Here is an 18,300-nt window from a genome sequence, read left to right on the forward strand (position 1 = left end):
GTGGAAGAAAGCTTGCAAACACACTTTCAATCGTTCCCACCATCATCCCGAAGAAAGACATAAAAAAAGAAGACACAGAATACCGTGTTCTGAATAGCTCTGCCTCGGAGAAACTTCTGCAGACAGATCACTGCCAGTTCTGTTTCCTCTTCCTTCTGCCGAAACACAACAAATATCCACACAATAAGTAATTATTTCTTTGGAGACTGAGATTTCTATAGTTTAACTATCTAACTACCCAAAAGTCTAACTCGTATCCAACGCATTTCTCAGTTGTTTCTGAACACCATTCTTCTAATTTCTAGGGAAAGTGAGTCAGAATACTACGTACTTCCATGTTTTACAAGAGATGGGGGAGAAAGACTGTATAATTAGATTCTATTTGAGATTTTAGAGGGTCTTTAGAGACGAGTACCTAACGATAAGGAGATGCTGATGGAGAAAGTTACTGTATGCATTAGAAGTACTATTTGTAGCTTGACTGAATCTGAGTTTGCAAAATGAGCATCAGCTACATTAATTTAACAGGTCAAGACACTAAGGGGATAGAATTGTTACCTAAGAAGGTACAAGAAAGCTATTAACTATAAACAAAGGGATTAAATTAAAAGGGAACATATACAATTTTTCTTTTGATATTTATTCCAGTGGCGACCTTTATCTGAGTAACTCAGTAAATTTAAGTCTCAGCAAGTATAGTTTGGAAGTAAAATTAATTACATTATATTGTGATTTGTCTCTTTGAGAACTTTACTGGCCTGGTATTCTGTGACTGATGGCAACCTGGAAGAATGATGGAGCGCAGTGGGAAAGGGAACATGACCATAGGAGGGGAAATAAAAAAAAAAAAAGAAGCCTTATTTTAAATAGAGGAAGCACAGCTGGCAGCATTTTTTCACTTGCTGAGGGGTCTTTTAGTCTGAAGTTGACAACAGCAGAAGGAAAGTCCATTGGGTGCCTGGGAAAGATCAATCTAAAAATTGCAAGGAAGTTTTTTTTAATAAAAAGCCTATGAGGTCTGCATTGAAATGTGATATTTTAGAAGTGCCGGAAAAACAGGGACGAGTGTGGGATGAGAGAAGCGGTGTGGGCTTGAATCTTAGTATCTGTTTTTTCTTAGGTGTTGAAGATTAAGTTTTCCAAACACAAAATGAAGCATTCCTGCGTTTCCACACCACCACCCAGGAGGATCAAAGCAGAACTAGCCAAAGGACTAACTTATGATTTGGTATGCTCTTTTTCTCTGGAAAGAAGGGATGAATTTCCAGTCCAGTTAGAAAGCTAAACCGTACCACATCACCTGACTACAGGGTGAAAGCCCTTCAGGACAGAGTTTTGGAAATGGAGATGGCACATATACCGGACGGGTAAGCCAGACTGCTTGGTTTGATTTAAAATAAAATTTGGTTTAAATTTTTGAGAGATGCATTTTCCTGTACTTCTGTTGTTCAGTGCTGCAAATGGTGCCTTAGCAAGGGTAATCATCAACTTCTCCATCTGCCTGCTACAGGACAGCAGGAAAGAATGAGGGGAGACAGAAAGCCGATCATGCCCTGCAGGAAAAACAAAGGAATTAAGGGTATAGAAGGATCTAGGAGTAGGCTGAAAACTCGAGGGGGCTGGCAAATTTGATGAACCAGTGAAGGAATTCAGAGGCACTCTGTGAGCTTGTTGTGGCTAGTAAGTGTGTAAGAAATGATGGGGGGAGAGGAGTTGAGGAGGCCTGCAGCAGTGCCTCCATTCTCTCCACTTTCTTTTATATCCCCTGTGATCCATGTCACCTGCCTGTCACTCTGGCACACTTCCCTTTCGAGATCCTCGGCTCCAGTGGGAAGAGGCTGGTGCATTTGGTTGATACTTGTGTGTGTATGGCAGGAGGAGAAGCATTAACAACAGAGAAGGACCTTGCTTTCAGTGCTCCTCACAGCCAGCTGGTAGGAGAAACCTCACCTGGATTCTGCAAGGCAGGGGGTGCTAGGGCTGCTCTTCAGTGGCTCAAGTGGCCTGATTTTACAGATGGAGATTCACACTTTCATGCATTCGCACATAAAGATACTTGAGAATAAACCAAATGTTGACAGAATTCATTTAGGTGGAATTCTCTTGTATTGGAACTCTTTAAAAAACCCTATAATCTGTAAACACGCTCAAGAATGACTACAACTGGAGGATAAATCTTTCTGATTTCTTTTCATGTTATCTGGAAGTACTTAAAAATCTGCTAAACTGGCAAATCTAAATAGTGTAAATCTATCACTGCAATACAATATCTAATACCTAGGAGTTAGTAAAGCTGTGGAAAGCTCTTCCCAAGGAGATATTCTTGTTTCAGTCATCTTAAAATAGACTGTGTAAAACATAAGGCATCATACTGCACAAAGGAAGACAGCATGGGTGATCTGGTAAGACTTTCTCTCTCTCACTTTCATGGTTGTGTGACTTGTAAATTCACAAGTTTAAATGGTAATTGTGTTTGATTCTTACTACATCATGAAAATGGTGTTAATAAGCAGACAAAGCAATCCATTGGGACAATCACCTCTTAAGTACGTTACTTTAAGAAAGGAAAAGAAGTCGCAGTTCTCCTGAAAAGCTGTTTTTTTTTCCCACAGCATATCACACCCCTCATGACACATCATTACTGCTATTTCAATCTCTGTAGAAGAATAATTTTCTGTGAACTGGTGCACACTCATCGATGACTGCATCCTGCACAATGACAAGAGCTTCACTCCAGCAAATTAATGAAGTGCATGCTCAGTGCTAAGCACCCAAAGTCTCACTACTTCAATGAAACTAAACTTAATTGCTCCACTGGATTACGGTAGTGTTGTCAGATCAGAAGGCTGGAAGACACTGAATAATGATAATAATAATATGAGTCTGCCTTTTTGTTCCTCAAGAACAAAGGAATAACACGTCTGTCTACTAATTTATGTCTTTATAAAACAAAGTTTAGTTAAGGATTTGGCCATCAGATAGTGCAAAAGATTTTACGATTCTTGGGCTGTTAGTATCTTTATAGAATAAAGAGACACTAAGAGAGTCTTAACAAATAGTGATGGCTATTTCTAACATGAATACAAACAAAAAAAGATAAAGCTCCCTTCTTTCCTTCTCTAGGCATTCCTTTAACAACCGAAAGGAAACAATCAGGGATCAACAGAAAAAAAGGTGTTAAAACCAGGCCTCTTACAATTGAAGGTTTTTCCAGGACTGGAGTGGGTGGCCGAGGAACTGGCTTTTCTACTTTTTCAAGGAAACAGAGGGACTTCTTTGGCTCCTTGACTTTATTCTTCTTTTCCAGCAGTGCCTGGAAGAGACATACAATCTAATCAGAACTGGGCTAGACAGAACAACACAGTAAGGCCAGTCCTCTAGATGCTGGCTGTTCCTGATCACACTGACTACAGGGAGCTGAAAGTATTTTGCACTTTGTAGGCTTGTGGCTTCTATTTCTTCCTGCACGTCAACTGAAAAACTGCATATAGTCAGTAGATGAGGCTGTTGGTTGGTCAGAAGATACTGGTGGGAAAGAACTTCAAAATCATATGTAAGAAGGAAGCAAGAGTTATTTTGCTATATTTACAAGTAAGTCATCAGAAATTGCTTAGAGTGAGTCACCTAAAAATCTAAAATTGGTATGAATTTAATCTCTAATATAATATATTCTTTAGTAAAAGCATATTTCAGATTTTGTTTTCATTTTAAAACAGAAATTTCATTGAACCAATTAAACACTGACCCATATGCAAGCAGAGGCAGTTGTGTCTCTTACTTTCCATACTCAATGACAAAAAGATTAATGATTTTCCTGTAAGATAGAGGTAAGAATCTTTCAAAACATGAGAAATGGGTAGAAATATCACAATCTAATTATGGTTTGTATGTCACTACAGAATGGTTGTAACTCTTTGCCTTTAACTATAGGTATAACGCTTGTTACTGAGAGTTAGAACTGTTACGCAGTCAGATTTTATGAAGAGGGTCACTTGAAGAGTGTCTTGCCACTGTTCTGTGGCCCCTCCTTGGTGAACTGTCTTTGTATGATGTGCTATTACTGCCCAGGGTTGAACCAAATGACCCAGGAACACTTTCTTGTAACTTATGTTTTGAAACTCTTCCCTGCTCGTCTGCAACTGCCCAGTGGCACCCACAGCAATTGTACGGGTGGCGTAAGTGTGAAAGGGAAACTGCCTGAGACCTTCCTTCTACCAAGAAAATCCACAAGCTCGTTAAGAGTGGGTTTCATCTTGCTTGCAGCTGTTTGGTAGCAGGTGCCAAACCTTGTCAGCCAAAGCAGGCTAGGAGTGGCGATGCCACCACAGCCTCAACTCTTTCAAGTAATTTTCAAACTGTTCAAGTCCTGCCAACCTCCCATCGCAAGCTTCTATTGTCATTTCCAACTGCACAGAAAAGCTTGCCTGCTGTAGGACATCACACTTCAGCTTGCAAAGGGAAGGGAAGAGAGTACGTGCATTTAAAGCTCCTTCAAAATTATAATTCCACTACTGTACAGGTTGGATCTGTAGCCTTTATTACTGAAGGAACAGATCCATTTCAGCAAGGAAAAAATGTGCCTTTTTCTTTTCTCGCTGTCTCTATTTCAAATGTTCAAATACCGTATTTCACTAGGGAGCAAAACTGAAGAAAAACTTGAGAAAAAAAATCCCATGCTGAATTTCTCTCTCCAGTAACAGGACATTGATGGCACTTGCACAGAATCTAATTGTGAAAGTGATGAAGTTTTGAAACTCCAGTGGTCATTGTACAAAATTCTTCTTGCATATTGGATCTGACCATTCAGGCCAGGATAAGTAATTGCTCCAGAAAAGGAGAGAGGTTCCTAGGTGGACAGGATAAAATGCTTTATTATTGAAACCTTCTGCAATGGACCATGTTAATAACGCAAGAATCAAAGCCTATAAACTGCTTATAAGCCATGTGAAATGGTTATAGCTCAAAATTGATGAGAGATTTTCTGAACTGTTTCTTGTATTTGATGACCTTAGAGCTCGCTGGCATGAAGATTATAATAGTGTTTGCTATGATTTAGAAGCTGTTTTGCATGACAGGGTGGGGAATTGAAAGAAAAAAGCTGCTCTAATTGTGATTCTTTTGAAAACAATGGCTCCTATGTTTATCAGTACAATGTTGCATTCATAAGAATTTAATAAAACCTTAGCCTCCAAAAATATTTCTTGCTAACCAGAACAAAATACAACCAGAATAACAACTTTAAAGCCAGAAAAATCTATGAGCACTTCTGACACAAGGGAATTCTTATTAATGTAGATTTGAGAAATACTGCAGGTCCCAGAAGTGGTTTTAAGTTTTCCTGCCATCTTTGCTAAATCAAAAATGCTTACCGTTTGCTTTCTCTAATCTGAGGATTTAAGTTATTTTAAGATTTTAATTTATTTCAAGATTTTCATGTAAGAAAAGAAAAAGAAAATATGTTTTTTGCATTAACTGGTTCTGCCTAACTTACAAGAAGTTACCACTTTTCGTAACAGGGGGAGCAGGGCCCAAGAATCACTGTAAAATACTTTCTTTAAAAAGAAAAAAGTATTAAATTTCTGAACAACATACTTCAAATGTTACTGCCTAGATATCACACTCTAATTTTTCTGAGATCAGACTACATTACCTTTTTCAGATAGTAGGTTCAGAGTCATGATATACTCTGGTTGGACTGGACAGTGAAGGACCACCCAGTTCAACCCCTTTTCATTTTCCAGGCAAATGCAGCAAGCAGCAAACGGCACCCGTGCTCTTGGCCCTGCACCTTAGCTTCTCTGCTAGCATCTGATAGAAGCAGAACTCTTGACAGGATAGTGGCTTGAGAAACAACTGTCTCTTCAAAGAAATCATTCTTCGGATTCCTTCCTTATCTTCTTTGTGATCCTCTCCCTTTCACAAGACACTAGGTATAATTTATTTTCATGTACAGCACAGAGTTTACAGTCATGTTTCTCTTTTTTCCTTTTTGCCCACAAATGAAGAAGGTGAGATCATCAAGGACAAACTGACTGGATGGCTGCTGCATCTTGCGTGATCAAGACTGACATAATAGCTCTTAGAGCTTGTCTGAGCATGAGCCAGCTAACACTGTGTTGGAGATCTGTTCTTGATGAAATAACTGCTTGAACAGGTTTTCCTACGCTTTGAAGTTGGCAGAGATTTTCTCCAGAGATTTTCTCAGCCCCCCCGCTACTTCTCCACCTCCTTCCAGCAACCAGATAAAGGAAAACAGATGGGATGAGAGTCGTGCTTAATGCTGAGGTGAGAGATTCTTTGTTCTAACATCATCTTAATCCAGCACTGCCTGATGCTTCACCCCTCTTGAGTCACCTGAGCATAGAGGGTCAGCCTAAAATCATACATTGTTCTGCACTGGGATTTCTTGTAGCAGCTCCTCTGTTCCTTGGTGTATTCAGTCACCTAGTTGCATTTCTTTCCTATAGTGATTAACTGTAACGGTGTGCTACCTCCTTAGTGTCTTGGATTTTCGCACAAGGCTGTCTATGTAATGGCTCACCTTACACTCCTTAAAGCACTGTCATCTGCACTGGCTAGGAACTAGCTTTCCTTGCCCCTTTTACAGATTTAGCTTAAGATGTAGATTGTTGTTTTTCCTGTAAATTTTGGGTCACTCCTGTTTCTGCCACGTTCTCTTGCTTTAGAGAATTATTCAAAGAATACTGAGCGTACCTAATACTCCTGCAAAGGGTTTCAGGATGGTCCTCAAAAAGTCTGCTTCTAATATCACTTGGTTTTGGCTTAGTTTGTCTGGAAGAAGCTGTTCTTAATCTCAAGAGGGCACAGATCCTTTTTGTAGTACCTTGGATAATTGCTTATCCCTTCTTACAAGCTTTAAGCTTGGGAAAACCCTCAATATGGCAAACCAAGAGGAACATAAGGAGTAGGACGACTCCATCTTGCCACTTGTTTGGCCAGAGAACCAAGCCTTGGAAACTTCTGAGGCCAAAATCTAGCATTCCTCCTCTATTTGCCACCTTCTTCCACAGATTATCCAGGGAAAATGAAAGATACTCATTTTAGAGCTAGATCACTGTGTACTCTAGAGCTCTACTTAATTTCTAGGATTATGGGAGAAAATGTATAGATCAAGTGTGCTTGGACAGCACTAAAAAAAGGCTTTTGAAAAGAAAACTGCTCGGCTATAGAAATAATGCAAAGCAACACAGGGTGCTCTTCTAAGATGATCCCTAATCGTCTGCTTTAAACCTCTTTGATACTGCGTGTGATGGAGGTTGTTGGCACGATTGGGACAGCTGACCAAGCGGTCAGACAGCTGTCCTCTCAAGTGCTAAATTCTGTTAACTCAAGTACTCGGCATCCTTTACTGCCCTGTACTTGACAGCTCCAGTAGCTTATGAGGTGGACCTGTCAGAGAGGCCCTGCTAAGCCAGGAGGTGCTATAGGCACCAAACGCCTCTGATGGGAGAAGTGACCAGTAACAGCACCACAGAGCCCAAACTCTAATTAGGTCAGTAATTTCTTGCTGCTCTGAACAGAAAGCTTGTTTAAATCTAATGGTGGCTGAGGCAGTCCGGATGCTTCACAGTGTCAGTACTTTCTGCTTGTCTGCAGTCTGGTGTCTGCTTCTGTGTATCTAAACGCAGCAGTTAAATTTTGCGTAGTGCATTTATCATCTTTGCCTGCAAAGGAAATGCTTCATGATTTAATTTACAAGAATACACATTTTGCCTTTTTGTGGTGGGGAAATGAGTACTAGTTATGTTAGCCCCTCAACTGGTATAAATCAATGCAGACCAAGTGATCTACATTGATTTAAGAAAGAAAATACACAGAATTGTCTGCATTCCATCTCCCTTTGGCCAACAATTTTTCTTTGAAGAGACATTACTGTGTGAGTAGCCAGCATCAGGGCATACTTCTTCTCTGTGACTACAGTTTAGATGCTCCACTGTAGTCTTTCAAACCATGAGAAGTTATTTTGAACAAACAGAATACAATTGCTGTAGTTGAAATTCAGCTCTGAAAGCTCAGGCTAACGTTGTGCTACCTGTGAGAACCGTATTATGATCCAGATTATACATAGGCACTACTTGAATTTTATGCAAAAAGTACCCAGACTCAAACCCTTTTAATACTGCTGCGTCTTCTCTAAAACCGTAGTGAATTCATGTCCTTAGTTCTTGAACAATCCCTGTAGCACTCAAGATTTTCTTTGAAGATTTTCCTTCTGAATAATAATCAGATGCGATGTTTCATCTTTTACAAGATCCAGTGGAGTTTAAGTTTGAGGTGGTATGACTGATTTTTCAGAACAAGATTTCTATTTAAAATTCATTAGTAGAAAGTTAGTCTGTATTGGGAGTATTCTTAAATTATACTAAAACAAGAAAGCTATATATATAATTTCCAATTATGAAATATTTCTTCACTAAATAAAGCATACGTGAAAGTTGCCAAGCTTTACAAATGAAATTCAATATATTTCAGAGATAACAGCAGCCAGCCAACATACGCATTATTTTAAAAAAACGTAACCCTCAAAAGCGTACTTAAAAGTACATGCAATTCACAAATATTGTGATTGTAGATGCAAATGAGGCACTCCTTTCCTCAGTGGTTAATTGCATATATGGACACCTCATCTGCATGAACAGTTGTGATAAATTAAGATATGCAAAACACTATTAGCATGTTTGCAAATCAGATGCTGTTGTTTAGGAACAACAGTGTTGTGCATCCACCATTCTGATCTGATTTTATGAGTGGGGTCATTTTAATCATGCTTTGCTGCAGGTGTTTTTACAATATGTACTTAAAATGTACATTTTTAAAGATGTACAGAATTTTTAGAATATGAATCCAGATTTGGTTTGATTATTAGTTGTTCAACAATGTAACCAGTAGGCTCGCCACTTGTGCATTATAAAAGCAAGGTAGGAATGAGAACAAGCAAACGGCAGAGAAGAATTTCTAACTTACATAGTATGTTCCAATCCAAATACCTGATCTGTAGGAAGACAGAAGCAGCTATGCTTGTTTTTTATAGGGTTACAGCAGAAGCACAGCTATTAGGGACAGACAGTACTGACAGACTTTGTTCCAGAGCTATACTGGTCATGCCTGTAACAGTCTGAATGTTTGATCCATTCTCTCCTTGAAGTCACCTTACAGAAAACAGGAATTTAGCACAGGGAACTGGGAGAAAGCTTACATGTATGTCTTCCCAATTGCATTTCTGAGCAGTTCAAATCTTAGAGAGGAACTGACATGCTGCTGGTGCAGCTCCATACCTGGTGAACTTGTGCCAGCTCCACCTCTAGCCTTGCTGATCTTTTAATAAACCCTGTCTTAGCAGTAGTGTACTTGGGTTTTGGAGCTTTAACCTTGACCTGGGTGACAGAATCTGGGAGAGATGCTTCCAGTTCACACAGTCCTAAGAAATACAAACAGCAATTAAGTAATGGAGTGGTGGGGAGAGAAATTTGAGTTTTGTTACTATTTTAAGTAAATAACACATACAAACTAAGTCTTCCAAAATGCCCTACCTGCAAAGGTGTCAAGATTGAAGTTTTTTACCACATAGCACTCAGAATGGTTATCTGGGAAATAACCAATTCTAGACAAAGGAGTGTATGTTTGTGATGCAAAGTCAGTATACTCTTTGATGATATCTCGTCTCTCCAGCTTCCCCATCACATTCTTCCTCTTAGCTATCAGCTTCCTGAGCACTGAAAAGGAAATACAAATGTGAGCTTCTTCATAAAAATAGTTTTAAAAAAGCTGTATCTTTGGAAATTCACAAGAGCTTTTGCTAGTTAATATAAAAACATGACCTGTTTGACCAGAACAAATGCTGGCCATGCGTATCTATATTGTGGATGCAACCTATTTCTTTTTGAATAAAGACTATAACCTTGTGAAAATAGAAATGGCTTGTCCAAAAACTAAGTCTCATCTTACTCTCTCCCTGTCTTTCAAACTTACTCAGTGCATAGTCATGCTCAATCTTTTTTATTTTCTCTTCTTTAGCCTTCTGATGATTTTGCCAGTGGTCATCCAAGCGCTTGGCATCCAGCTCAGTCTGATTCTCCTCTCGCCTCTGCAGCAGCTTCTTTAAGATCACCAGCCGAACCTCCTGCAACCTGCAAGAATAGAAAAGGCCAGGTATGACCTACCCTACTCTGCAGTGTTCTGTGCAACGCTGTCATCATCAAATCCTACATAGTAAGTGACTACTTTACACATAGTTCATATTGCAATATCTTGGATTTAATCTTTCATTTCAAAAAGTGAGTTTAGCACTGGCAGAAAGTATTGTGGTAGCAGTCTCCTATATTAAATTAAACAAAACTAACCCTTCCTAAACCCAGGAGATTTTCACAGAAATAAAAGGCTTGTACCTTTCAGCCAATCTGCTAAACCTTCTCGTTCCTTCTCTATTCAATTAAAAGAATTGAAGAATTCAATTAAAAGAAATGAAGAGTATAATTGGACTCCTACTTTTCTATTTCCTGTTCTCTAAAGGCCCACTCCTTCCTCTCCATATCATCCATCATTTTCCTCCTCTTCACGATTTGTGAGGCATTGTCCATGGCTGGAAGAGTTGCTTCCCATGCACGTTTTTCCCGGGCACGTTCAATCATCTCCACCTCGGCTAGTCCTGCTGGTAGCCCCCGACCTTACAGGGACAAGAAGCAGTCGCTCTTTAGGAGAATGGTGAATCCAGCAAACAACCACCACCAAAAAGTATTAGAGGGATGTATGGGCACAAGCCCATATGTTAAACACAAGCAGAACCATCAACAGGCTGAAATACATATTTCTAAGGCCAGTAAAATTCTATAGTATGGGGAATGGTAGGACCCTCAGTTGCTATAGCTTAGTTGACATTAACACTAGCACTTCATTCCTCTACTGCAGGCTGCAAAGGAGGAAAAGCTTTTCCAAAGAGCACTTTCTTTGGTATATCCACTGTCCATCATTATTGCAGATGGGACACTGGGAGATGAGGATCACAGTTACATTCTGGGGCAGCAGTGTTATACTGGTTTTTTACTGATGTCTAACTCAGAACAGCTGAAGAACAGTGGGTAAATGGAAAAACTGCTCCTAGTTCGTATTTGTAAAACATATGACCTTTTTATATTGAATCATCTCAAAACTCTTGATGAAATGCCCCAGAACAGCGCTATTAAGTAGGAAAATATCATACCTATTTTATAAACAGATAAAATAATGTGTCCCAAAGAAAGACAACGAAGAGCTGCCAAAACTGGCAACAGACTTGAAACCTGACATTGTAAAAAAAGAACCTCCTGCTACAGAGATGACAGGATTATTATCATTTATCTTGATTTCACAACTCACCCCAAGTAAGTGTAGCAAGTGTCAGAAGTTCAGGGACTGAGCCGCTGGGAATTACATATTCAGGGGAATAGGGATCCGTCTGGGCTTCACCATCCCTGTAGTCTGTCTGTGTGCCCAAAGTTCGTAACTTGGGACCAAAGACCTTGCTGTCTGCTGTAGCTGGATAGACATAGGGCTCTGTACTAAAAAGAGATGCAAGATGAAAGAACATTTGTCACATTCATTAAAAAAAAAAAAACAAACCAGAAACACAACACTAAGTCAAAGGTAGGATATCCAAATGTGGTTTGTTTTATCTTAACATTGCGCCCATTGATGTTCACTCCATTATCTTTAGTAAAAGCAGACTGAGGCTACACTGAGTCCTCTGAAAACTCCTTCCTTAGGTAAACAATCCAGAAGTCCGGTTTCAGCTCTCACAAATTACTATGTGCAAATCTTTCCTATGTATCCATTCTAAAGCATTGCTTTTAATGGGCACAAAAAGTAATGGTTGAGTGTAAAACGGAGTAGGACTGCTTCAATTTACCTTACACGTTTGTCTTTCCAACAATTCCAGAACAAAAATGGAATTCTAATGTAAGCATGTGCAACTTCCATTGACTCTACTAGGAACTGAATTTTCTTACGTCCCCTCAAAATCTGATCCTCATTGAAACCCACACTGGAGTACCTCATGGATGCTCTACACCACTGAACAGTATTGCAAGTATCACAGAGACTGTAATAAAATATCAGAAGATTTTCCAACAATAATGCTGCCTTGGATTGGTATCTCTTCTAGGATTCAGAGACACCTGACTTTGGTTTTGGGCTTCATAATCATAATACAATTGAGGCACATGTCCTTAACCCACAAAGCACCATTCACATACTGCAAGCAAATTCTGAAGCAGTTGGTCACCTGTTTCCTCAGGAACTCTCAATGGTGAACGAACCCTTACCTCTTAACAAGGTTTTCCTGTTGGTTCATTATGAAAAATATTGGTCACCGGCTCAATATTTTCCCACCCTTTTTCTGGTGAGATGTGACCCATTGCAACAGTAATGTTCCAGAACCCACTACTTACTTTGCCATTGTGTAAGCACCATTTAGTGGAAACAGCTTATTAGAAGGGATGATTGGTCTGAAAAGAGAGAATGCAGATGTAAGACAACCACCATGAGCGTAAAAGACCATTACAGTTTAGAAAAACTGCAGTCCACTAATTTCAGTGGAGTTACACTGATTTTTCATAACTCGGTTTCTGTAGTTGCATGTTTAAGAATTGTGCCTGAGTAGTCAATAATTCTTTCATAATTAAGGATTAACAGAGAAAGTTTCACCAGCAGGATTGAGTTGTTATTCTGTGAAAGCAAAAAGTGGAATTGCAAAATAATTAAAAGAAGTTATTTTGAGTGTACTTAGAAAATGTTGTGTATGTTTCACTAATTAGTTTACTTTTTTCACTTTGAGACTTTGAGGGTGTGGGTTTTTTTAATAACTTCTTGAAATCCCGAAATGAATTCCTACTATCAGCTGTTTTGGACTTATCTGATTTGATTGTTTCCTTTTTTGCAGTATTTTATGAAGAATCTTGAAAGTGATATGGGCTCAATGACATATAAATAATTCCTTCTTAGGCCTTCTTATAGTTTCCGTACTGCAGTTCACTATCAATTTCCCTTAGCCTTTGAGAGACATTAAAGCTTAATTTCAAATTGCAGAAGATAACATCACCTTTGTCCTTTTTTTGTTGTTGTTAAAGGAGCCATAAAATTTATTAAACCTGGCAATTTCTTTATATTTCAAGTGGACATATTGGCCAATAGCTGCTGACTGTGATTGTGAATGTAATTCCAAGTATGTGTGACTGAGTTGACAATGTTTGTACGCTCGCTGTTGGTTCAGATCTGGAGTCCACTGGTGACCTGCAGGGTCATTCTGGAAGGAGCGGAGCAGTTGTGCAGTAGAGGACATGATGAAAAGTTAATGAAGGATTCCTTTTGCTCCCTTTCTGCTCCTGGCAGAAACCGGCAGTTAAAAGGCTCCTTCTTAAGAAGGCACCCTTCCAGAAGTCTGGAGAACCACAATGGCTTTGCGAGCATCTCCTGCCTTTTTGTAGGAGGACCTACAGCCCAAAGCTTTCTACAAAGAATTATTAAGTACAGAATGCCTGGTATATTTGCTCCTATGGTAACTTATTAGCTGAAAATTCTGGCATAGTGTGAATTTCAAAGGACCTTGTGATTTAAGATTTAGTTACTATTAGATTTTCCATAGCAGTGATCAAAGAATTGACAGAAAAGACAGAAAAAATAATGCTCTCGCATTCATTTAGGTGCTCTTTAAACAGCACAAAAGCAAGCCTCTGAATTCTGTTTCAAATCAGTTCACTCCTTACCGTGCAAAATATTTATAGCGATTCCTTCCACTAACTTCAGGATCTTCATACACAACTTGAGGTATTTGAAGAGAAGATTGAGCTCTAAAGGCCAAAAAAACAGGATATAATTTAAGAAGTACATTCAGAGCAGTTCTGATCTTTTTTTCTTAGGCTTTTTTTTAAATCTCGCTCTCTGCTTCTCTGGTTACACAATCAAACATGCACACTACAAATTCCACAAAATCCCCATACTTAATATTTTTGCTTTTTTCATACTTACATGTATAGCAAAACAGTTTGACATTTTATGTATATTTCCCACTATGTGTGGGCAACAAATGGTCATTTGCTGCCTTTAATAGAACTTGCTTATGTGCTTCTCATGAAAAGGATTGGCTACTTGTAAATGCTTGACCTTGTAAAGTTAACTGCTTTTATTGGGAGAGGGGGGAGCAAGCTCATCTCCTTATGAGTGAAAAAACTCTGTAACAGAAAATACGTCTAAAGGAGTAGAATGAACAAAGCGGAAAACTACCACTTCCCACCTTCCAAAAGTAGCAAAAGGGATTTTAAACAAATGTGGAAAATTTTAGAATTGGCAATTTCAATTTGAATTCTTCAATTAAGGAGAAAAATTGGGATGACCATGTGAATGTTTCAAAACCTATGCTAGAAAAAGCGTACCTTTTGCAAGAATGGTCTTCATTTTTTCCCCCATTTTGAATTTCAGAGTAGGCAGCCTGTTTAAATTTTTGCACTGCAATATCTTGGAGAGTTTTCTTTATTTTAAAGCTTTGAAAGACTGTGAGGTAGACCTCATTAAGCCAGTCACTGAGAGAATGGGTAGAACTGAGTCCTTTGAAAGCTACACGTCAGGATTGCTATTCGATTTCACAACCACTTTATACTCCAGTCTTGCTCTTCTCGACCTGCCAAGTGGTTAAAGGCAAGAACCTGAAGTTCTTTAAAAAAAACAAAAGCCTGTATCATGCCATTAAGGTAAGTAATTTCCTTAAGCTATATATATGGCAAGTCCTAAAGGTCATGTATTTCTTAAGATCATTTCTGGCAACTTGTAAGAATCCTGAGCTCAGATGTATGGGATTGTGGGTGCTGGAGTTGGTTGCTGCTGCCTAATTTAAAATACAGAGGTATATTTACAGAGATACAATTAACAATACAGAAGATTGCCTGACAGCTGAGATCAAAATAGAGGACTGCACGCTGAGATCAGTTGTCTTCAAAGACCGCATCTAAGCCCTGCGAGCTCCGCTGTGGAACTCGCAGAGCCACAGCATTGCTACCCAGTACAGCAAAGACTATAGAGAGATGCTTCATTAACCTCCTGTGACATACAACTTACTGCCAAGGTAAAGTTTAAAGTCACCTCTTTCCAGTGCCTTCAGTCATATCACATAACAAAAGAGAAGGGAATGTTTTGAGATGCAGTTTGGTAACCTGAGATACTTGCTCAGCACTAATCAACCTATTATTGTGAACTTGTGTTTGTAATTCAAATGAGTTAATTGAGCTGATGGCTCTAGTTCCACTAGCTGACTCTTTACATATCAGACTGTTGCTCCATCCAGATGGATTTGTGTTTCATTCAGCACAGGTGGGCACTTATTCTTATGATCTGACTTTATTAGCATAAGCTGTTCATCCTATTATGGTATAGTTATAGGCACAATGGGAACCCAGTGAAATAGCCCCTTTTATTCAACAGATCCTGCCTCTTGCATGTCCTTGACTTAAATTTGCTGACTTTGCTGAAATAAATGAGCGTTTATTCCTGGTAACCTTGCAGAGGCAATGCAACTACTGAGAAGACAGCTGGAAAATATTCTGTCTTCTGTATCAGCAACACTGTCAGTCAGTGCAGGCTGAAACAGAGGGGATGTGTTTCTCATTTTTTGTTAATTGCAAGACATTTTGCAAATATATGTTGTTGAAATGTAAATCAATTTTAAAGCAGCGCAGGCATCAAATAAGTTCTTGTTACAGAATAACAGGCAAAATATAAGAAGCCACTGAGGTTTTCATGTGCTGGGGATAGTCTGAAATGCTGAAAATAATAAGAACAGAACAGGCTCTGAAATTCTTATTTTATTATGGAAATGAGTAGAATACACTTTCAGAAGTGAGTAAACCAAGGTATGAAATCCACGGTATCACTCTTAATCATCTTTGATTACTGTTTGGCAGGTGGTAGAACTCAGTTACCAGCAACCCCAGAGCACACATCACCTAAAAAGCCCATGGTCTAAAGTTAGCTTCTTAACGCAGCAAAAACCTCTGAAAACAACTACCTAGGCCGATGCCTGCAGTCTTGAATGCAGCTACAGAGGACTCCAAAAAACACAGAGTGTGTTTTTTTTAAATATTTGCTGAATCAGAAGCCCAAACTGTGATACCAGAAGAAAGTTCAACACAGACACCCCTGCACTAAAAATGTGGTGCCCTGGTTCAGGCCCCATACACTCCTGAATGAGCAGCAAAAGCAATCTAACCAGCTGCAACTGCACAGGACTGAAAGGAAACGGCTCTCGCTGAAGTAACACACGAGTCACTGAAGTCTCCATAACTTATGTGATCTATAAGAGATTGAAATAACTCGCTTCTCTTTCCCAGCAACCACTGCAAAGCAGATAGCACAGGGATGAAGGAATGTGCAACATCCACCCTGTAAGAAACAGATGGGCAACCATACTCCATAACAGCTGCAATCTCTTAATTTCAAGGGAAATATAAGTAGGAGCAAATTGCAGTCATCTCCACTTCAGCGTGCATGGGTTTTTGTTGGTTTTGTCTGTACGTTTCTTTTAAATTATCCAACCATAGAACACTTACGCAGCAAGCTGCTGAAGAGCCTCCAGGCGCCGCTGAGCCCTCCCTCTCCATCTTCGGTCAATAAATGGAGGCACTGGATCCTTGCCCTCCAAGCACAGACTGTAGCCTGGCAAATGGATCAAGCTACTAAACATACTTCTGAACGTCGGAGCCTTTACCTAATGTTTGCATGGACACAAAGAAGAAAGGCAGTGATTTAGCAATTTCAAACAGCATTAAAGAGCTCAGAATTTCAGCTTGCTGTGATTTACAGGCCTGCACATGTGGGATGGGGAAAGAAGAAGGCATACGTATGCTAATGATGTCAGCTGGTTAGATGGTACTTCTCAAGATGTGGAGCATACCAGACTAGCAGCAGATGCACAGATATGTCTTCTGGCTGTTTTCCAGTGCTAAACTTATATTTAAAATCGAAGGGTCTAACGGTTCGTTACATAAAGAAGTTAATGTGCAGTAACTGTGAATATGCAATAAGGTGAACTTCTAGCACATTACCCCATGTAACTCCCTCCTGTTTCCTGTGCTCTAGAAATGAAGTAACATATTCCACTTACAGAGTAGTTACGTTATTTTATACTGTAACAATTTTAACATGTGTTAAAAATATCTCCATAGGAGTTAGCACACAAAAATGATCACATTAAAAATCCACACCCTTCCTTCTAAGCACTAATTTCCCTGGGTAGATATGCCTTAAATCTCTAAATTTATGGTTGCCAATAAATCTTTGCAATCGTGACTCAAGTATAAGTGATGTAGCTATATTGGCTTGAGCTTCTGTAAAGCCTAAAATCAGAACTGAATTGTGAATTGCCCCTTTTATTTCAGCAAGTGCTAACTCAGATGCATATAGGGTAGGGGTGACATTTCAAGTACACTAACTCACCAGGGTGTAAAAGTGCCAGACGATGAAGATCTAGGCACCCTTCTATAAGTAGCTGCTTGCTGTGCATGAGACTGCATTTGTGTTTCATTTCTCTTCAAAGGGAATTCAACTCTTGAGAGTCTGAAAAACCCTATAAACTAATATTATCACAACCCCCATCCACCCTGTTTTCTGATGCTATGGATTAAGAATTCAAAGTTGTATTGTTATGAATTGCATATTGTGCACTGGCTGATTCATATGCTTAAAATATTTTATGCAAGTCAGTCTGTCACCATACTCATCGGCAACACTACACCTATGGTGTGACAACACTAGTGACTGTATGCCTGCTTACTTTGTCTGGCCTGAACTGTTAATGCAGCCATATTGTTGCAAGGACCTCTGTGATGCCAGGCAATGCTTCCAGCGCCATGCATATATCTCTCTACAGGAGCCAAACACACTTTTTTTTTTTTTTGGTGTAGCTTAAGAAAGAGCCTGAGATAATGGGGTAAGAGATATACAGAAACATTCTTCACAAAAAATTCTTGATTCCATTGTTGGAAAGCTGCTATGGGATTTTCTCCTCACTGTACGCCAATGGAGTTTCAGAGTTCAGAGTATCTACCTTGCTGGCTCAGTCAAGTACATAGCTTCGGGAGAAGGCGTTGTTTAAAATCCAATTCAGTGTGCAGTTTTACCAAGTCAGTTTTCCTTTGGCATTCTATCTATATGCAGCCTGTCCAGCCATCAATCATTGCTGTCTAAAAGTGTGACTGCAACTCCCACAGACATGCCCTAGCTGGTTTTAAACTAGCTAAGGTGAATACTGATAGCTGAGGA

General features: G+C 39.4%; 1 protein-coding gene and 1 long non-coding RNA gene across 3 annotated transcripts in view; one reads left to right on the forward strand and one right to left on the reverse strand.

Annotated features, from left to right (window-relative positions):
- CFAP91 (cilia and flagella associated protein 91) overlaps window positions 1-18,300 on the reverse strand; it is a 32,168-nt gene that overhangs the window by 11,804 nt on the left and 2,064 nt on the right. For both annotated transcript variants that reach the window (XM_055711966.1, XM_027816936.2), the window contains exons 3-12: window positions 16,590-16,747; window positions 13,758-13,841; window positions 12,444-12,500; window positions 11,374-11,555; window positions 10,507-10,684; window positions 9,991-10,148; window positions 9,552-9,734; window positions 9,297-9,439; window positions 3,197-3,313; window positions 84-155 (exon numbers count right to left, since the gene is read on the reverse strand). In XM_055711966.1, the coding sequence (XP_055567941.1) occupies window positions 84-155; window positions 3,197-3,313; window positions 9,297-9,439; window positions 9,552-9,734; window positions 9,991-10,148; window positions 10,507-10,684; window positions 11,374-11,555; window positions 12,444-12,500; window positions 13,758-13,841; window positions 16,590-16,747 (1,332 nt within the window). The remainder of the gene's footprint in view (window positions 1-83; window positions 156-3,196; window positions 3,314-9,296; window positions 9,440-9,551; window positions 9,735-9,990; window positions 10,149-10,506; window positions 10,685-11,373; window positions 11,556-12,443; window positions 12,501-13,757; window positions 13,842-16,589; window positions 16,748-18,300) is intronic.
- LOC114018141 (uncharacterized) lies at window positions 3,210-12,432 on the forward strand. Its single transcript, XR_003563563.2, has 3 exons — window positions 3,210-6,285; window positions 10,036-10,170; window positions 11,933-12,432. It is a non-coding gene; the product is annotated as an uncharacterized LOC114018141 (long non-coding RNA).

This window comes from Falco cherrug, chromosome 5 (assembly GCF_023634085.1).
Source record: "Falco cherrug isolate bFalChe1 chromosome 5, bFalChe1.pri, whole genome shotgun sequence".
NCBI lineage: Eukaryota > Metazoa > Chordata > Aves > Falconiformes > Falconidae > Falco > Falco cherrug.